Below are 21,198 nucleotides of genomic sequence, written 5' to 3'. Positions count from 1 at the left end.
TGAAGTCTAAGGTCAGGCAAGAATACCTAAATCAATGTAATTGCTGTGCTACATAGTACCATCTTGAGAGAAGCTGAAGAGTTGAACAGAAATCCAAGGCAAAAGAAACACAGAGAATGGAATGAATGGTCACAAACATGCACGGCCTAAATAGACAAACTTCTCAGAAGGAAGCCATTTTCTCATGCTTATATGAAAGGAAATGTAAGAAGCAAATAAAATCCTTCATAGCTGGGGTAATCAGATGTTCTACCTTGAAATCATCAGATCTCATCCCATTCTGCCTTCAACATAAGACATATGTATATCTACATATATATGTATATCATAATATCTAGACATAAAGACAACAAAGTATAATTGGAAAGGGAAAAAAAATTGCTTTACGTTCATAGCAACCAAACATACCGTTTTCCAGTCAGTGAGATCCATAACCAAGTCTCAGTCCTCCATCTCAGTGATGCTCAAGTGCTTTTGTACAGCACTTAGAATTCCAAAGCTGAGCTCTACAATAATATAAATTATAGGGCTGTCTCAACCTGCACAAATTCACAATTTTTTTCAGTGGTGCTTCTAGGAGATCTAATTTTTTAGAGACTGTACATTATTGAGGAGAACAATATTTTTACCTCTTACTGTTTGATTTTACAGAAACTTAAACTCATGATCCCAGAAGACTCTTCATTGAGTAGGTGGCAGAGAGATGTATTTTTTTCTAAGGGCACGTAATATGATTTTGGGCTGTATAATTATCTTGTTCAAGGAGTTCATTATTGATCACAGTAAAAGTTATTAACTTCAAGGCCTTCTGAAGAGAGAAAACACTGTATTTTTTTTTTTTTAAATACACAGAACATTCACTGGTGGTGGCTAGTTAAGTTGGTTTCTCTGGCCTGGGGTCCTTTGTTCTCCTGGCTGTTAGAAGGGTTTGATGCTGAACAAAGCATGGGGAAACACTCAAGTGGAAGAACTTCTCTTTAATGCCCTAAAAACAAGGGCTGGCAGCCACTTACCATGCTGTCACCAGGCTGGCTATGATGGCTCTCCCACCACTACAGTAGGAGGCATAAATATCAAAGCCATACACGAGGATAGGAACTATGGGCTGTACGCACTTTTCAAGGCTATTAATAGCAGCAAGCTAAAAAAAGTTGCAGCTAGTCTTGAGAGTCACGAGTCTGGCTTCTACAACATTCCCTTTTAATATATGCAGTTACTGATAGCTCAGACCTGTGTGACAGCAGGCTGTGAAGGCAACCACCATCCATCTAAATTTATCAGAAAAAGTCTTTTTAAAGTAAGGTATTGAGATGGATGGGAGAATGGATGGGAGACAAGTAGGGGTTCTTAACATTCAGAGTGCTTACCTCCACAGAGCAGAAAATCCTTCCTACTGAGCTTAGTGTTCTGGTTTTAAATGACAGTGGTAGCTTGTGGCTTGCACCTACTTTCCATCAATCAGTATGCATGGCTGGCAGGCAAGACAGTGCTGGTGGAGAGGCCCCTCAGTTTTCCCCCATCACAGCTCAGCATCCTTTAAGCCATCAGCTTTCTTTAAGCCAGGTGCAAGTGGTAGTGAAGCCAACTGTGCCTTCAGTCCAGTCCTACTATGTCAGCAGTGCACTGCATGCTTGGAAGTGTCTGCTGTCCTCTAGTATGAGATGCTAACCATCGTAAGATGTTTCCGGATGTACAGGTGCTTTAAGAAACTGGAAACCAGGAATGGACAGGTATCACAACTGTGTTGTCAACAGCTTGAAAATCACTAATGGTAACACTAACAGATGAGAATAAATGATTTTTTATTTTCATGTACATAAAGGCAAAATAACATCACGTATTAAGAACCACTGTCATGATTCATCCAATTAAGCAGTCAGCAGCAGAATCACCAAGACATAAATAGAGCCTGTTATGCACAGTTATAAATAAGACCCTGTCCCTAGTGATCATGAGTTTTTCTTGATGACAATATTTACTGAAGCCCACAGTCAGGGATACACTGCATAAGGGACAGGTCCTAAAGTATCTGTACTGAGGGAGCACTGGAAAGCGACCTCTAAGCTATATGCCAGGAGAGGTTTTGCTATGGCAAGCCATGGCTGCTTGGGAAACCCTGATGCCTGACTGCTCCCCTCATGTTGAGAAGCTGAAGACATATATAAGGTATGCCCTCTCCCACCAGGGAGGGCATGGGCCTGTGTTAGTTGGTATGATCCAAATGTTGTAACAAATAGGACTGCAGCGTTTACAAAAGAACGAAAAGCATGGCCAGAGAAAGGAAAAGCCATAGTGTCTGCTGTGCTGGGAGCAGCACTAGTGATGGCACAGAAGTAGAGGCACCTGGTTAAAGAAACTAGTGATAAAATGGTTAAATCCTTGCAGGTACAAATGAAAACCCTGCAGAGCCAACTAACTGCCAAATGTAATATCACTCAGCAACTCCTCACGGCTCTGTCCAATACATCAGATTGAGAAAAAATGTTACAGTCTGAATTAGAGGATGAGGGACAAGCATCTCGTGATTGGACAGACCTTGACTGTTCTGGATAGTGAGCCACGATTTACAGGCTCAGCACAGCTGGCCAAGAAACTGGGCTTAAGCACCTTGTGCACAACTAAAGAATTGGAAAGTAGCCAAAAAATACTTTACCCCAAGAACAAAGCCATTAATTAAGATAGAGACCATTGATAATGGCGAGGGTGAGGATAGGCAAGTTGTCTAGATGGTGCCATTCTCAGCAGCCAAAAGTCCTGGAAAAATACAGCATGTTAGCTCAAGAAACTGAGACAGAGTATGCGTGGAGAGTGGCAACTGAGTTTTGCTGCTGGAGTATGAGGCCCAGAGTTTTCCTAACTACTGATGACCCAATAGAGACCTGGCCATTAACTTAATGAGCTGCCTATTGGGTAGGAGTTCTGGACACCTTGGAGATGGGGGGATCCAGTCTGTACTGAGATTCCACCTATAAACCATTTCACTGAGAGTTTGTGGAATGATGCTTGCCTTGACTTAATGCGTGATAGGAACTTAGTCTGTCAGCAGCCTTCCCCAGTGCTATCATTAATTGCTAACCAACAGAACGACTCCCCTGATTTGAGGCCTGCCTGATTCCTTGAAACCATATACAGTACAACTACAAGACGATTTGCAAAATGCATTAACCCCATGAGGAAAAAGATGGGCATGAGGAGGAGGAGTTTATGTATCTACAGAATATAATCTTATCTCAGTAAACTGGGAATGCGAATAAGCCCACCCAACCTGGCATGGGCACAGATTTTTTATGTCAAAAGATAGAAACATTAAACCAAAAGTGTATTCAATATACATCCAGGAATAAAAAAATTTTTTTTGTGAGGGGTTTACTCATTCCCATTTCAGGAGTACTGTGGAAGAACTTGGTACATACCCTCTCCAGTAACCGATTATTTTCTGGTTGATACAACCTCAAAAGACACATAGAATGCTACATGTTGGAATCAAGAGCTCTGCATGTGAACTACAAATGCCTCCCTTGTAGCCTGAAAAAAGAGGACATTTTAGGGACGCAATGGAGAGATGCCTTGTAATAAGATAGAAGCAGAAGAGCTGTGCCTGAGAAGTAGAGATCCTGTGTAGGATTCCTCACCTGATGGTGAACCCCTACAACAAGAATATATTATCCTTTTCTCTCTAGGTTGGTGAATTCAAGTTACTAATGAATGGGGTGGCTAACCTCACCGTGACCTCTCTTGTTATGAAAGTGTTTGGTCCCTTAAGTATTTTTTGTCCAATCCAGATAGTGTAATAGATGAACAAAAAATAATTTCCTAACCCCAAGAGGATACTCCCCACTAATGAACTGTTCATGGACAATTAGTTGTAAAACATTAATACTGAATCCCATAAAAATATGTTATATCCCCGAATTGTGATCCTTTTACTCAAGACATGTAATTGTTGGGGTTTTCTGGTACTTGGGTTTAAACCTAGACATCCCACGTGTAATGGAACCATTACCAATTAAGAAAACATATTTACTTCACAGGTAAGCATGACTCCACATTTTAACTGGAATTTTGCATGGGAAAAGGGAACCAGAGTAACCAAACCCCATGACCCACCAATGTGCACCACAGGAATTCGGCTCCTCAGTGAATCTTGGTCACTCTCCACTCCTCATTGGTGGGACATGACACACTGCTGCAATTAAGGTTAGCTAACAAAAAACATAAAGCATATAAACTGACACCACACATGAAATTCCATGTGGATTTGGGTCTTAGTTGCAAAACAAATGCAAAATATTTTAAATTTCTGCATTTTTTCTGTTTTACAATATCTGAGAGGGAAAAAAAGTTTTCTGCCAATTAACTAGTAAGACTGTTCCAGGAAAAAAAGAAAAAACTGAAACCTCTTCAAGCTTGCATCACTGCCAATGCAGTCAGTATTGTATGTCTTTGTAAGTGGCCTAGAGGAAAAGACGATAAATCTCTATTGCCAACAGAACTGAGGTTTCAGAGAAGAAGAAAACAAACAAAAAAAAAATTCAGCTTTTTTCTTTCAAGTGAAGTGTATTTTATGATGGATCTCGTGTCAACAAAAAAGCAACCTACTTTTGTTCAAAAAAGTTGCTGCTGATGCAACAAGAAATAAAACTAGACAAAAACAAATAAAAAAGCCCAGACCACATAGAACTCCTGAAGGATGGCCTGATTAAGTTGCTTGAACAGAAGACGTTCCACTTCAGATAGTCCATACTAGGCACTTGCTGACAATTTCTCGTGTAGTTCCAGAGCTCTAATATCCCCATTAGCTTTGGCATTTTCTACAAGTACCTGCAGAAAAATCAAGCAAAGAAACATTGAGAATTTCTCAAGTTTAATGTTAGTATTTAACTGGAAATCTCAAATTCATATTAGTTTCTATTATCCAATTTTCCTAAAAGGTTAAGTAACCAATAAGCCCAGGCTGAAATAAGAAATATTCAACATGACACACCAGCTCACTTAAAACATTATACATTTTATTAAAAGAAAAAACCACTCTAGTCACCTGCTAAACTTGCAGTCACTTGCAATGCACTACAGCAGCATCATTTGTTACTTGAGGCTGAGTATAAATAAGTTCCCTGCTGGCAATGACACCAACAGATGTAGGTGAGACCTATCTCCCTGTCACTGAACACTTGGCTCCTTATAATACATCTGTATAAACCTAAATTAGTCAAAAAGAAGCATTCTGTCTATCTCCTTAAAGCTGCCAAGGTTTCCTTTCACCTTCCCCACTTAAATTTAACCTTTCTCCATTTAATTTCCACACCTCCTATTTGTATATTCAGAACGTGAGTAGCAAAGTGATTCCTATTACAAGCCAAAGTGAATCACCTCCCACGACATTAAAGAACTTCGTGGATTTGCAAATTTGACCAAATAAATTTGTACAGTGCTATGAACATAAAATAATGCACCATTTACTAAGAACAAAAAATAATGCATCATCACAGATGCAATAAAAATCATAAGTACCAAAATTATGATTTAGATTAAAGAGAGATTTTACTGTTTGATTTTCATTAGTATCACGTGGAGGAACTGAAGATTTTCAAGTAAGCTGGAAACAAAGCGAGGTATGTTTTGTCAGCATGGAATCCTTAAATACTGTATTCTGCCAGGAGAGCCACCACTTCCCTAACCATTCTCCACCCCTCTTAGAAGTTACAACCACAATATAAAATGGAAATCGATTGCATTTCTATATAGAATGGATTGTCTTACATCTATTAATTCGTAATCATCTTTGGCATATAGATGTTGCAGGAGGTACCAGCGTGCCACTGACACGATGGTTTCTGGATTCCCTGGGTGGTAAACCACTCTCTCCAACATTCGACGAGTCTCCCTGGAAGCATAACCAAAACAATCCAAATCAACTGCAAAATTTTGCTGACTAGGTGCAACACACCAATATCCAAATGTAAGCAATAATAACCAGATGTCATGTAAATGAAGGTCCTTATTTCCGTACCAGTAAGGAAGCAGAGATGCATGTTTGCTTGTTTCCTATATAGTTGCATCTGGAAAACTACTTGTCAGTTGGACTGCTAAGAAGTATTGCCATCATTGCTGTACTTAGTATTTCACATTCAAATTACTGCTTTAACTAGTAACTGCTCAGACTGAAATAGCAGATTTTATAACTGCTACAAATAACACGATAAAAACTGTAGCTGGTATCTGTGAACTCAGCACAACCTCCGATTTCAGTATGGGATCTGCTGAACAAATACAGCAGATATTTTCTATATAAAATAAATCTCTCAGAAGACAGATGCTCCTGCAAGAAGCACCTATTATGATGAGTTTTAACAATCCCAACTAAATTAAACGTTATATACAAACATATTTAATCCAAAACAGAGCAGTTTCTCTAAAACACAGAAGGAAGATGTGAAACTGCAGAAGAGAGGGAAGTTTGAATAGAGTAACAGAAGGTCTTAAATCCTGTTTATCTGATACTACTTTCTAAAACTGCCAGCCTATACCCAACTGAAGCATTATCCAAATTCACTGTGTTATTAGAAATATGGCAAAAATTGCCAAATAAGTTTACGATTATAGTATTCATTCAGCGGTGTAAACAGCTTTGGCTCTTGTTTCACAAGTTCTGCCCTTTATAACTAATCTGATTTTCCAGGTACCAGGGAGAACTCATTGTAGCCTTCCTGTACTTAGAAGGAGCTTATGATCAGGAGGAAGTGCAACTTCTTACATGACATGATAGTGATATACCAAGTGGGAATGGTTTTACACTAAAAGAGGGGAGCTTTAGGTTAGATACTAGGAGGAAATTCTTTAGTCAGAGGGCAGTGAGGCCCTGGCACAGCTGCCCAGAGAACCTGTGGTGCCCCATCTCTGGAGGCGCTCAAGGCCAGGTTGGATGGGGCCCTGGGCAGCCTCAGCTGGTGGGGGCAGCCCTGCCCACGGCACGGGGTTGGGACTGGGTGGGCTTTAAGGTCCTTTCCAACAACAAGGTGCTCTGTGGTTCTATGACACTACAACATCTTAGAGCATTATATTGTTTTTCTGATTTATTTAGACCATATGCTATTTTAAAAAAGCTGTTAAGAGTTGTCTTTCTCTAAGTATACAGGTTGTCTACAATTCTTTTTTAGAAGAGGAGCAAGATTCTGCTGCTTCCTACTCCCCACACTACCAACCCTTTCTCTCTGCTCTCCCTTTTAACTATCATGCTATTTCAAGAACTAACTCTTGATTTCAGTTTTCTATTCAGTCTAGGACTTAGATCTGACCACAACGGCCACTTGGTCATTTTTAATTCTAACGTGTAAATATTTCTAGACAATGCATTCCATTTATGCTTAACAGATTTCATACCTTGCTCCCATTTTGCGAATATACTGTAAAAGTGCTTGCAGGAGAACTGCCAAGGGACAAGAATAGAGCTTCAAAGCTTCAGCTGTTGCCTCCTGAACCAAGGATGGCCAGTGCTCATTGGAGACGTTAGCCTATGACAAACAAAAGAAAAAAAAGGGTTTCATTGTAGTGTGCAGTGCAATTCAGTATTGGTTCACAGCTCTCTGTACAGAAAGTTTAATTCAAGTTGTTCAGAGTTACATAAAATACTTGTCAAGTTTGTAGGCAATTTCTTTAAAAACATTGTTTAGAACTGCCTGGAAAAATTATGTTTAGTCTTCTTGGATGAGCCTTGCTAGCATTCCACTTGTTCACTTATGGGAAGAATCTTTTTGTTTTTTCCAAACATGTTTTAGTAATGCTTGGCTCCATCAGAAACCTTTGCTTTGTAAACTTTTATCCCATTACATGAGTGTGTTAGAACGTAGAATTCATTCCCAGAAGAGACTGAAGAATATAACTACATGTTCTACTAGCAGAAAAAATCAGCTCCGAGATGGTAATTGCCTAATAAAGCAGTTATTGAGCAGGTTATTTGTTTCTTTGCTTACTATTGCAGGCAACAAAATGATTATTACAAAGATTGCTCTGGAATTAATGCCTCCTATTTTATTATGTTGGCCCACGACATCAGAGGCAGATACTGGTGGTACAGCAGTAGTAGAGGCTGAGCCTTCCTGCCAATATTTCCTCACATTTCGTCATCAGCACAGTGAGGTGGTGGGTGGTGCCTTCCAGCAGCACCAACAAATGTCACCTCCACCGGTGCAGACTGTTATGAGCGCAGCATGCTGGGTCTTGTTCATCACTGGCAAAAACGCATAGCTAATGGTGATGACTATTTCAAAAAACGAGTGTTTTGTAGCTGAGAATTGGCTCTATCAAAGAGTGCTGTTGTGCTCTTTGCAGCTGTTGTAGTTTCCATGAAAATTATTAGGAAGCATTATTTTTGGAGTGACAAGTTACAAGATGACCTTACTGTTGTCTGAACAGCAGTCATAATGTTGTGCTCGAAGGGGTGCCAAGGTTTTGACCGGCCTTTTGCACATTTCATTAAGCCAGAGCTGATTAGAGGCCTACCAGAAATCCATGTATCAACTGTTCAGCTCATGCAAAAGTAGAAAGAAGAAAATCACTTTTATTCTATTTTTTAAACAAACTCAAATAGCCTAATGTAATTTAGGCCACCATCTGAAGAAGTAGTATTAATTCAGTAAAGAGTAGCTCGAGACTGTGCAGTTACTAAGGATATTTAAGAAACTGGATGCAGACTACTAGAAAAAGGACAGGAGAATCATGGGAGGAAAAAATCCTGCCACATCATGAATTCGGCCTTTTGAAGCACATGGCTTGTGAGTTTGTCTACACTGAGGGGATTCTTTATTTCCCCACCAGAAGCAACAGCGTTGCAGCTTTATCCTCAGTAAAGCTGTCTTCTCTTATATTAGCACTCTCATGATGTGTGGAGTTCCTTTGCCTGAATTTGGATGTGGCTGCTAACTTGATCACCTCTTAAAATACATGACAAAACATAAGCCAGGATTAACCAATATCTACCTTTCCTATCACCTTCAAAGAAGTCCCCCAGAGCACTTCAAATTTCTAGAGTGACAATGCCTAAAGAGAACAGATGCTTTCCAAGAGTTTGAATTATGTTCATCTGGCTCCTCGATGCAAGGTAAAAGTAAGATGATTTTCTTTACATCGCAGTGTACATTTGCCTTACGTTATCTTTATACTTCAAAGCAAGGCAGCAGATCTAGAAATGACCAGACAGTATAAAGTTACTTGAAACCTGACTGAAGTTTCCAGGCAGCAGTATAGGAAAAGCATTTATTAAAGACAGTAATCTGAACAAGGAGACAGAGACTTGAGGGGCATTGTAATTTCGACGATCAAACTGAATCAATTAGAGGAACAATCCTTACCTAACAAGTTAGCCTTTTTACGTACACAGTGATTCTACACGATTATTTCACAGCAACCACTTACAAAGGAAAATTCTGAAAATAATCCCTTGAAGTCCTATTTTATTTACTAGTCAAGTCATCATTCATACAATGCAAAGACATTTAAACAGGAATTTCACTGAAAGACTACAGAAACCCAGGATTATATGGATTTCTGTTACATCATGCAGCTAAATAGTTTTTATTATCTTACCATGCAGATTTCCAGTGCGAGCATAGCCAGCCTGAGCAGACTGGATATCTTCCCGCTCCAGCTGCCCTGCTGTGATGCCAACTGCAGACTCTTTCTGTAACACATCTCTGCTCCAACCATCATTCCTTGAGACTGATACACTTTTGCCAACCACTGAAAATAAACAGCCAACAAAATCGGTTATGATACCAACAAAACACAGATCCCTTAAGATGATACAATTTAGTTAAACTTGTAAGAGTTCCATGGTATAGTTATTAGCTAAAACATCACAGTCCACCCCACCCTCACTCCAACAACGTAACACATTGTCCTGCAAGAAAATGTATTCTCCTGATTGCAGAGCTGGCAGTACACCTCACTACAGCAACGTATTTCAGAGTTTCCTTGACACCTGCATCCAACTATTTGACAGCTGTCTTAAACTGGAGATTGCTCACAAGTGAATAAATACTACGACTGGCATTGTGAAAGTCATTTTTCAGACTAGAGGAGCATTATGTGGTGCCTCACTTGTTCCTAGAAGTTCTGTAGAGGGGAAAAGAGTTCTTCCTCTGAAACAAAGTTTTTTCCAACCCAAGTGAGCAATTTCAGGAACATGAAAGATCTTACAATGTGAGTCTCAGCTCAGATGAGGAGTGTATGACTTGGGCTACACATCTTCGTTACACACCACGATCACGTGGAGGAGCTACATGGGACAGAAAGTAGATCACGGGGCCTGCAGAGAGTTTCTTGCTCCTGCTACCTGCTCCATCAGCCCCGGATTTGTTCACAAATGGAAGGAAAAGGATTCGAACTGCTCCTTCTTTAGTTGTGTAGCCATATCACATTTTTCAAAGGAGATACAGCCAAAAGTTTGCAAATTCCTGACATGTGCATGATAAGCATCAAAGCGCCTAAGCCGCATTTAGAAGTATTATTTCCTGGATCACCAAGCAACCAAAGCAACTTCTTTTTTTAAAAAGCAAGATAATTCCCTTTTTAAAAGCAACTTTTGCTAGCCAACAACTGCCTAGTGTAAGAAGGGACAAAATACTTGAGCTTTTCGGATGCACTGAAGTTATCAAGCTGCAAGACTGCTTTGTACAGTAGGACTTCCATTCAGGTCCATAATTTTACTGTCTCCCTGCTAAATCCCTGCACAAAAAAAGCAGAACAGTCAGCAGAACGCTAGCTCAGCAGCACTCCTAAATCCTGTAGCACATTTCAGACATGCATCAAAGACTTACATAAACAAAAAGCTATGCTAACAGCCATTCTAACTTAGTAAAACTCTAAGGCATCATGACATACACTTTTGAATAAGACAAAACAGCTATCAAACTCTTAGGAAATCTGAAAACACAAAAGCAAAGTGCTATCCATTAGGAAGAGCTGTGGCAGCCAGGAAGCTTTTTCAGATCATTATCTAAGCCCTGAGAAGTATCTTCTCTAATTGAAGACTGAAGAGATCTTACCCAGAAGCATCTTATCTGTGGCCTGAACAAAAACAAAACAGAACCCACATTCTTTTAGTCCATGCCCTTTCCCTATTTGTAAGCAAGATGACGCTTGGCTATGCAACAGATGCTTGAAGAACATATAAGATCTAATTCCATTTTCAATATTACTATTAAATTAATAGAGGTTAGAATCATGGCTCACGTATCCCTGTGTTTCACAAATCCAACAATCTGAATGAGTTTTGCAGTTCAGGAAAATGAAATCTTACGATTCCATGAAAGACATACCCAAAAAAGCACCTTTCCACAAATATTACTTTTATGTTCCAGAAGAGAAGATGACATGCAGCCTTGTGGCAAGGGACATAACTATTCATCTTTATAACAGTCTTTCTCTTACCTTTTAGGATTGAAATCACCTTTAAGAGAAACTTGCTGGAAAGAGAGATTTATGTGTTCAACAGGCAGAGAGAGCACCGTTTTTCCTACAACTACATGAAGAACACTAAAGTTCACAGAATTTTTCTAAACATGCTGCTAGCATTTATAAAGGAAGCCAGTAACTGTAACCAAAAGCAATAGTTAAAAAATAAAAATTATACATATACACACATGCTGCATCACCAGAAAGGTGTATTGGCAAGCATGGAACAGTTCCTCAGATTGTCTCACAGAAGCATATAAACCAAATTATAGTCTCTTCATTTTAACTAAAAAATGATCTTCTGTGATTCCATGAAAGGGAGGGAGCGAATACTACTACTGGGAAGGACTCCTCTTTTCCCCAGCATCAGCTGACAGAAGAATGGTGACACTCAATGTCAGAAAATTATGGAACACATAAGAGATTTATTCAGGATTTCAAGTCATCCAACCCTAAAGATGCAGGTGTCAAGTGTTTAATCTCTAGTTGTTATTTTTACCTCCACATCTGCTTGCTTTTTACAAACAATTATCATTATTTCAAGAATGAAAAGAAAATTAACATAATACTACAGTTTTGTAAAGAACTGAAAATTAGCTGATTTCTCTGCCATTTGCTGTCAGTGGACAAATAAAAGCAACCAGTGAAAAATTCTCATATAGCAGATATTCTCTGCTCAGAGCTCACTGTAACAGGTGGCATAACAAAATCAGGGAGAGAATACACACTTACTTGCCAGGCTGCAATGGAAGATGAACTGGTCATGACTGTTTTATGAAGCTCCTTCAGGATGGTATCTGGAAGCTCTTGGTGAGACTGCAGCAGCTGCTTACATTGAATTTGTCTCAAAAGCAAAAACAGAGCTGGGTGCTCAGGGCACTTCTTTAAACCCTAAAACCACATGATATCAAAATTATCATTTGCAAATATCAGAAGATACTGTTGTTTTTCCCCATAGGATCTTTATAGAAAATAGCATTGAAAACATTCTCAGAACACTTGCAAGATGGCATCTCTCCCTGCTCTGTGCAAAGAAGCGTTCTAGAAATTGACATGTGGAAATAGGTAATTTTTTTCCTTTTCTCTCCTCTATCCTATATTTTGTACCTGTCCTACCATTAGAGGTTTCTGAAAGACAGATACATGGCAGTCCTCTGGTTGTCGTTTGGTTTCACAATAATTACAAGTTTGAGGCCAAAAAAAACCCAAACAAACCAAAAAAAACCTACAATGGTGATCTGAAGAATGATCCAAGCAGTTTCAGTTCTCTCGGCTAGAGTACTTAATTCTCATTGGAATAGAATTTAACTATTTCCTGTAAAAAAATCACATTAAAAAATGACAGAAAACTAGTCATCTGCTGCTTTATCCATCTCATGAGAAAGAAGTTTCTGCAAGTCACATTATGTGTTGTTTCTACCTGTTTAAATCATGATACGTCCAAGAACCCTAACTCAAACCAGATCTGTTCTAAGAAACAGCATTTGCGCATTTCACCCATTTTTAAGAAAAGCTTAATATGATAACAGCAAGTCCTCAATAAGCTGTATCTTTGAAGAATGTACAGATGTGCAGAGACTTAATGAAAGACAACAGAAGCTGTTAGCATTTGTAGTAATTTTTCCCATTAGCAAGTGTGAAATTCAAGGAGTGCAGTGTCTGACTCATCACTCTCAGTTACAACACCTGGGAATCCTAAGTTCCGTAACTCTCAGTGAGAGTTAGCAGACACTAACTTATCAGACACTCTTATCCTGGTTTCCGCACAAATTGCTGGAACTGACTCCTTTCTCCAGACTATGTAACTAATGAAAAAGTAAAACAAGGAAAAAACACCATAATCCCTCCCTGCCCCAGATATCACCTTGTATTTGTAGAATTCTCCAGTACTTGCTAATATAAGACAGGTCAGTAGACATACTGTCCAGAAAAGGAAAACACTTCCTCCTCAAGCAAAGAGACAAGAAAGTACCTTCCCCTAAAAAACTAGCATGTTTGCTGAATCTCATTTTCAAGAATTAATTCATTTCAACACTAATATACAAATGCCTTAGGCAAGGAGCACATCCGCATAGGATTAGCCAATTTTCTACTTGAACATCAAGGATGTGTGCTGCTGAGTACAACTGCTATTTTACTAATCTTTTGCTAAGTCTTTTGTTTATGAAGACAACCAGATACACACACTTGAAGCACGCTAATACTATAGTCTGCTTTCCCAAGTGTGTTGCCACAAGACATTTCCTTTTAACAATTAAACTTGTGGCATCTACTTGTGGATCTGAAATAGGTACCACTGCAACTTAACCACAGAGCAGAAGACAGTTAAGTCCCCCACCAGGATTTCTTGCCTCAAAGTTCTGTAATGTTTTGCTTAACACTAGGTTAACATAAAAAAAGCAAAAAAGGAAGAACAAGTTTTGTCATGTAATACACTCCTTGCTTAAACTATTCAGAAAGTTATGGTGCTGCAGACTGAGTCAGTATTTTGGGAGTGGTGGTGGTGTGGTATGCCAACAACTACTGCATATTGTAGCTCTGCCAGAATAAGCAGTTGCTACATTTAAGATTATCTGTTTGTAAAACGTACACACAATTTCCACAGAATTCTACCACATTCTGCCAGCATACTGCTGTCATACCTTGGTACAAAGTGCTTCAGCTTCTGAGATTCTACCACTCTCCTCTAGACTGGTGATAGCTTGACAAAGAGACCAGCCTTCAAGAGTTTGGATGTAATTATGAGGAAGGTTATTTTCTCCAGCTGCAAAAGAAGAGAAAACACTTTACTAGATTACTGTGTATGCTGCAGTGCCATACTATGTCACATGCTCCAGACCTGGCAAGTAAGAACTTTATTGGACTATCAGTCTGACACAGCTTTCATTAGTAGGAACATTAAGAGGTGATAAAATTAAAAACAAGAAGATGGAAAAAGTAGTCCACTATTTAATAGTTTAAGAATAATTGATTACACAAATAACTTTAATTCCAGATCTCAAAAACACTAGACATCACGCAAGATACATCTATTAATCAAGGTTAGCTATCTACAGGAGAAATGATGGAGCTCATGGAGTACTTCAGCCTTTTCTTGTCAACAGTGTTCCTTTGTAACATGATCATCTATTCACTTAAGCATCAGAATAAAGAAGTGCTATTTAAACAATGCATTTGAGGCTTTGGATGGAAACGCAAACTACAATTAAGTAATTAACTCTACCTCTCCATTAGGATGTAGATTTTCATGGGAAAAAATACAATTACGGCTCAAATCACTACTGAACAATTCTCATCTTATACGCAGGCTTCTGAAATTCATAACAGTATTACAAGCTCAGAACACTTCAATTTTATTTCATTTTCTTTTAATTGATAGTTTTATATCTTACTTTTGGCTGAAATTGTAGATACAAGTGTCATCTCTAGGTCTGTTCGCTTCGGTTGAGTGTTGTTTAGACAGACGACAGTGTTTTCAGCATGACAGGCTGCCATTAGCACGGCCCAGGCAGCAGGATTATCTAGAAGAAAAGAATGGTTACAGGCAACTCATGCCCATTCTAAAAGTCTGGTATTCCATTTAGAATGGTCTTTACCAGATTAAGCATAAAAAACACAGCCATCAGTGAAATGATACACTACAAGTAAGAGGAAGTAAGGCTGCAAGAAATTCAATCAGACACTTACAGCAGCTCAGCCCAAGGCAGCAGAAAAGTATTTGCCTCTAACAAATAAGCTTCTTCAAATCTTAAAACAAAGACAGTGTTTCTAAAGCCACCTAATACATTTTATGTATAGACACTGGTATGCAGCTTGGTTCCAACTACACTGACTAAACCTGAGTACCTTTTAATGCTACATAAAAAGTGGCCGCAAAAATCCCAAGATGCTTTCCACAGCTTTTAGTCATACAGTCCCTATATAGTTCAGCCACTGGCATGCAAGTTATGGCAATCACAGATAGGTTAGGTTCCTGCTTCTAGGGTCAGCTAATTCAAGCTCCGCATTACTCTGACTTAGCCCAGTAAAGAGCACCTTTGTTTGACTGGTAGAGTTCAGCCTATGTAGAGACAAATTATAAAATTCAGCTAAGTTTTCAGCCCAAAGATGATTAATTTTGTCAAGGATATGAAAGACAGCTTGAAGATTTTACTTTTACTAAAGTAAAATGCAAAGTATCATGATTATGAATAGCTGTAACAGTCTTGTTGGGGAGAGTTTTGGAGGAAAGTAATTTTTTTTTCTTTTAACTTGAAGTGGCACTAACAAATAGTGTACGTTTTATGTATTATTATCACTGCCAAGAGATACTCTTTGAAGCCCTGAAAGCCCCACCGGATTTGCACTTTATACACAAATAGAAGATGGCCATTTAGCAACAGGTGAACAGTTGCCTAGTTTGTAACCTGCATGATGTAATAGAAAATTTTCAAGTTCTCAAGCTAGATGAATAGATCTCTTCTGCTTGGTATGACATACTGACCCTGTGGGAAAACGTGATTTTCCTTTTTGTCTTACATACAAAATAAAACTTCTCTCTTCTCCTGTTGTGGGAGTAATAAATTGCCCATGTTTTCAGATTAAGTCTTAAAACTCAGGGATTTTTTCCTTATCTGGTTGAATTCACCAAGACTGAACTTGCAACAAAAGCTTAAATTTCTGTTTTTAAACACTGTCCCCAAAATATGCATGGAGAAAGAGAAATAACAATAATCAAAGAAAGGTAGGTATTTTGTTAACACAATGGTTCATAGAATCATAGATTCTGCTTCTGATTAGTGAAACAACACTAGTGTATTTGAGTACCTGGACAGACGCGTATTGCCTTCTGAATATTTTTCAGAGGATTGTTTCTCTCATCTTCTAACATGTGACATCCTGCTGCCAATTGATTAACTGCAACATTCAGTAGGACATCCTATAAAATGGAATGTGAATGACAGCATTGTAATATAAGTGATCAGATGGAATTCACTTTAGGATTGCTTAAGGAATTGTAAAATCTACAATTGAAGAGTGAGCCAAACCTTTCCATGTCTTAAATGAAGTGCATGTGCAATGTTTCCTGCCACGGCTCCCCCCTGTAAGATTAAAAAAAAGAATTGGTTATATGAATAATTGAAAGATTTTACAAAAAATGTAAGGCAAGATTTTTTTTTTAAATATACATTAACCAGAAATACAAAGTTTGCATAATGTACTTTGTTCTGTAGGAAAGGAAAATACTAAAAAAGTCTCTTTGTAAACAATTATGAAGAGACACTTGAGATCTGAATGTATGCACAACTTGCTATGATTTCAGCTACATATAGAAACAGATTTCCATACACTGACAGAATGAGAATTTATTTGGAGAACAGCTAATAATAAGTATAGAAGCAGTAAAGAAATACTGGATAATGCAATAAGTAATATTGACTAGACTAAGCAAATTCAAGCCAGATAAAGCTTTTTTAAATCTCAATTTTGCATACATATATGAAATCTTATATAAATAAATTACATGCATATAATCTAGCTTTTGCATGTTGGAATATTTCTAGTAGGTTTCAAGAAGATAAAGAACCATTACCCTACAAAGGATGCAAATAATTGGATATATGATTTGTTCAGCATGTGCATTGCTCAGAATGTGCTTACTTATATAAAAAAAATCATATTAACTAGCGAACATACTGAACATGTACCAAAGCATGGTGTCAGTTTTCATTTTCAGTTAATAAAGAACACAGACAGTATGCTCAGGATGCAAACCGTTCTTAAAGCAATGCCCTTACTTTTGCCTTCTGTGGTGTATACAGTGGAACTAGTCGAGACAGAAGAGACCAAAGGGCAGCATTACCAGGGTAACTGCAAAAAGAACAAGGATATCAGACTTTTTGGTTTAGAAATGAATCTGGTCTTTCATGACTCTTGTAGCCAGTTGCTATAAATACCACATGGATCTTCTTCTATTTGAGAGAAAACCCAGTGCAGCTGCAAATAAACATGGCTAATAATTTAAAACTATCAACACAACACTGAAGTTATATCGCTGGCTAAAGAAATAAAGCAAACAATACATATATCGATATTCACAGGAAGGAAATGGACAGACTCTAGGACTCAAAGTCTTGTCCTCATAGTCTGAGAAACAAAGAACTTTAAATGCAGTTTTGAGAAATGCACTGAGTTTCTGAAAATACGTAGAGGGAGTGTACGGTGTGGCTTGCTAAAGGTACTGATTAAAATTCCCATTCCCTGTAATGCACAGGTTACTCAAAACACTTTCAAACATAGGCATCTATCTAACAGAATGAACTGCTTCAGAGGCTGTTTGATATTAAATAAAAGTCCTAAAGATTTTTAAGTTGAAAGCTCTAGTGAAGAACTGATCTAAAAAGTCACCAACACAAAAACAGAAAAACCCATACAAGCCATGAAATTTCTGCCACTTGATCCCATAAATGAGAGAGAATAAAGCAAATTTCTTCCCACTGATTCCAAAATTCTAAGGACCTTCATGTTTAATTTTATTTATTTTTTTTTAAAGAAGAATGTTGCAACAAATTTACAAGGCAATCTAAAAAAATAACAAAATACACACCTATGTATTGCTTTGGAGACTTCTCTCTGGATCCCCAGGTTTCTGCCTTGTAGTGCATAAACAGCAGATGCAATGAGGCACCTTTCATAAATCCCATCACTCCCTTTCTCATGCTTCAGTAACTCCTTTAGGGCTGCTGTTGCAAGCGTAACATCCTGCTTTACCAGTCCTAGTGTGCACAAAGCCTTCAGACTTTCTGTACTAGGTTCCTTTAAAGAGCTGTTCAGTCAGAGGGAGACAGGAGACATTATTTTGGAGCACAAATTAAACTTACATTTAATACGACAGTATTTTAGTCCTCTTTCTTCAACACATCATCTACAATATGCTGACTTAGCAGCCTATCACTATGGGATTTTGGATAAAGCTTAGAACAGTAAACTTGAGACCTCAGGATATAGAACACTGCAGTGGTTATGTGCCATTTCAGCACTAAAGCTTATCAATTCAAACTACTTGGAAAGACTCAGTACATTAGTTGCTACTCAGTAGCAGCCATAAAATGAACGGCAAGGTACACTGTGTAATGCAGAAACTTACTTGCTTTTCTTGAACATATCTGCACTTCTAACTCAAGTCAGAAGTCAGTTAACAGTGTGCCTCTTTCCAACTTTGCAAAAGAAATCCAGGAAGAAAAAAAAGCTAGAAATGAGCCTGCTAAAGAGAATCGTTCTTTCAATTAGGCTGTTCTTAGAAATTAGATATTGTTTACATCAAGATTTGTTCCAATTTCAGGTAGTTTGTATATGGTTTCCACTACCTGTTAGTTTTATTATCAGAACCAAGTTACACTATTCTACTCACTTCATTACAGGAAGCAGTTTAACCTTACATCAACACTATTCGCACATTTACTGGATTACTACTAGATACAATGAATGATTTTTTTTCTCCCACTGACCTCTGTTTCCTTTCCTAGCTCTGGGTATCTATTTCCGCAGCTGCCAGCATCCATTTGAGAGATCCCCCCCGAAATTAACTGAGAATTAAGTAGGACAATAGATCATCACTTATTGATGGTTATTCCCTTCACTCACCATTTAAACAGCAGTGTCTTTGCAGCATCCACTTTGTTTCGTTTATACTCTATTATTGCCAAGGCAGTCAGGATATGTGTTTTATCTTGTTCAGACTCAGCGACAGACAAGGCTTTCTCATAGGCTAGTTAAAAATAAAGAAAGACTGAGAATTGAAGTAAGTGGGGAAAGAAAAACCTCATGTTTATAAGGCCTCAGGAAAGGTACCATACTAGTACAAAAGTACTTCTGTTTCAGGTTCGCTACATTTTCACACCTGCAATCATATCACAGATGACACAAAAAAAGTTTGGCTAAGACTTTAGGAAGAACTGTATGGTAGGAGATGCCCGATTTGTAGGGCTGTTGAGAGCCTGTTTAGTATGTACCAAGCGGAAACCAATCTGACAAGTAGTACTGGGATATCTTGAAAAAGAAATGAACACAGCTTAAAGATTTCCCTGTGATAACATGTTTCTGAAATAATATTTGAGAGAGGCACACACAATTCCCATTAAAAACAGAGTTATGTCAAATGTTAATGCACTGTGAGTGCTTAGGCTTCTACAGAAACAATTCAGCACACCTTTCTGTGAGTTTCCCATCTCAACAACATAGAACATGACAACATGGCACTTACATTATTAATCACTAAAGCTGAAGTGCTTTGAACATCACATTAATCTCCTACCCAGGAGCAATTTTTCCAGGAAAGCAATTTCATGATAGCAAGGAAAGCTAGGAATACAACAGCTTAACAGACAAGAATTAAACTCTGAAAGAAGTGTACCTTTCCTTAGTAGCTTTGAATAGTCCTAGAACTTTTATGAACAGATGAATGATTAAAATAGCAACAGAATGTGTACCTACATGTTAGGACTGAAAGAGTGAAATAATCTAAACTACAGTTATGTTGGTTAGATGAACAAATCTGGGTAAGACTCATCTTAAGAACTGCCCTGTAGTACTTTGAATTAGCAAGCTGCTTACCTTTAATACTTTCTTCTAAGAGTCCTTTCTTGAAGTAGGCTAATGCTATCCCCACAATGGTATCAAACTTAGTAGGGGGTATTGATGTATAAACCTCAATGGCTTTATCACACTCACCAATGGCACTGTAAAAAAACGAAAACCATCATTAATATGAAGGATGTAGCAATACTGCTATGGTTAAAAGCTGTCCATACAGTTGAGTATTCTGTTGTCATGTGGAAACTGTTAGAGACCTACTACTTCACCTAGACTGCCACAAGTCCAAGGGGCCGGATGGGATGCACCCTTGGGTGCTGAGGAAGCTGGTGGAGGTGGTTGCCAAGCTGCTTTCCACCACCCATCAGCGTTCATGGTCCCAGAGGATTGGAGGCTTGCCAATGTGACTCCCATCTACAAGAAGCATCGTAAGGAGGATCCGGGGAACTACAGGTCTGTCAGCCTGACCTTTAGAGTCAGCAACTTTGGTGATTCTATGACTCTATACAAGTCTGACTGGAAAGAATGATGTTTAACACATTTTCCATCACTAACTTTCACCATTCAGCCTTAACTAAGTTTTGCACCTCTGCATTCACTACATCCAAAGTTAGGGGCAGGGATAACATATCAATAAACACTTACCACAGAGATCTGCCATAGTTTTGCATTGCTATATTATATTTCTCAGTATCGTCAGAGTTTTTCAGTAACGAAGCAGCCCTTAAAATGATCACAGTTAAGAATAATTACTATAACACATTTTTACATTAATTCTCATAGCGGAATGGGCAAGTGTTTTATGCAAAAATCTTTCTATGCATAAGCACAGAAAGCATGAATAGAGGTAATTCTATGAAGTTTAATGTATTGACAAAAACGCTCTCCAAATATGTGGTTTCCTCTACCATTTGAAAAGGAGAAAAAAAAAGTACATTAATTACTATAGAGAACAAAACTTCAAAAAGAACAACAACAAAAAAGACAAATCCCAAAGTCTCACTTAACTCCAACACAGTGAACTAGCTGAATGCCCTAGTAAGACACACAGCCTTGGAATGCCTTTACTTCCCCAGTTACACGTGTTCTGTATTTCCAAATTTCTATAAGAAAATTCCCACGCACTCTTCACGCTACAATTAGTTGAAATGTACTGTCGAGCTGAAAATATAAGGC

At 38.3% G+C, this 21,198-nt stretch overlaps 1 protein-coding gene across 5 annotated transcripts in view; it reads right to left on the bottom strand.

Annotated features, from left to right (window-relative positions):
* The window catches only part of TTC37 (tetratricopeptide repeat domain 37), a 46,483-nt gene continuing 27,070 nt past the window's right edge, over positions 1,786-21,198 (bottom strand). For all 5 annotated transcript variants that reach the window (XM_021380275.1, XM_021380278.1, XM_021380277.1 and 2 more), the window contains 14 exons: positions 20,668-20,745; positions 20,044-20,168; positions 19,075-19,198; positions 18,038-18,256; positions 17,229-17,301; positions 16,479-16,532; positions 16,258-16,369; positions 14,844-14,972; positions 14,094-14,215; positions 12,184-12,342; positions 9,583-9,735; positions 7,381-7,511; positions 5,761-5,884; positions 1,786-4,821 (listed from right to left, as the gene is read on the bottom strand). In XM_021380275.1, coding sequence (XP_021235950.1) covers positions 4,744-4,821; positions 5,761-5,884; positions 7,381-7,511; positions 9,583-9,735; positions 12,184-12,342; positions 14,094-14,215; positions 14,844-14,972; positions 16,258-16,369; positions 16,479-16,532; positions 17,229-17,301; positions 18,038-18,256; positions 19,075-19,198; positions 20,044-20,168; positions 20,668-20,745 — 1,681 coding nt within the window. In that variant the 3' untranslated portion in view covers positions 1,786-4,743. The remainder of the gene's footprint in view (positions 4,822-5,760; positions 5,885-7,380; positions 7,512-9,582; positions 9,736-12,183; positions 12,343-14,093; positions 14,216-14,843; positions 14,973-16,257; positions 16,370-16,478; positions 16,533-17,228; positions 17,302-18,037; positions 18,257-19,074; positions 19,199-20,043; positions 20,169-20,667; positions 20,746-21,198) is intronic.

The sequence above is a fragment of the Numida meleagris genome, chromosome Z, assembly GCF_002078875.1.
Source record: "Numida meleagris isolate 19003 breed g44 Domestic line chromosome Z, NumMel1.0, whole genome shotgun sequence".
Taxonomy (NCBI): domain Eukaryota; kingdom Metazoa; phylum Chordata; class Aves; order Galliformes; family Numididae; genus Numida; species Numida meleagris.
The sequence above is the reverse complement of the archived record's forward strand: the minus strand, read 5'-3'. Positions and strand labels throughout refer to the sequence as shown.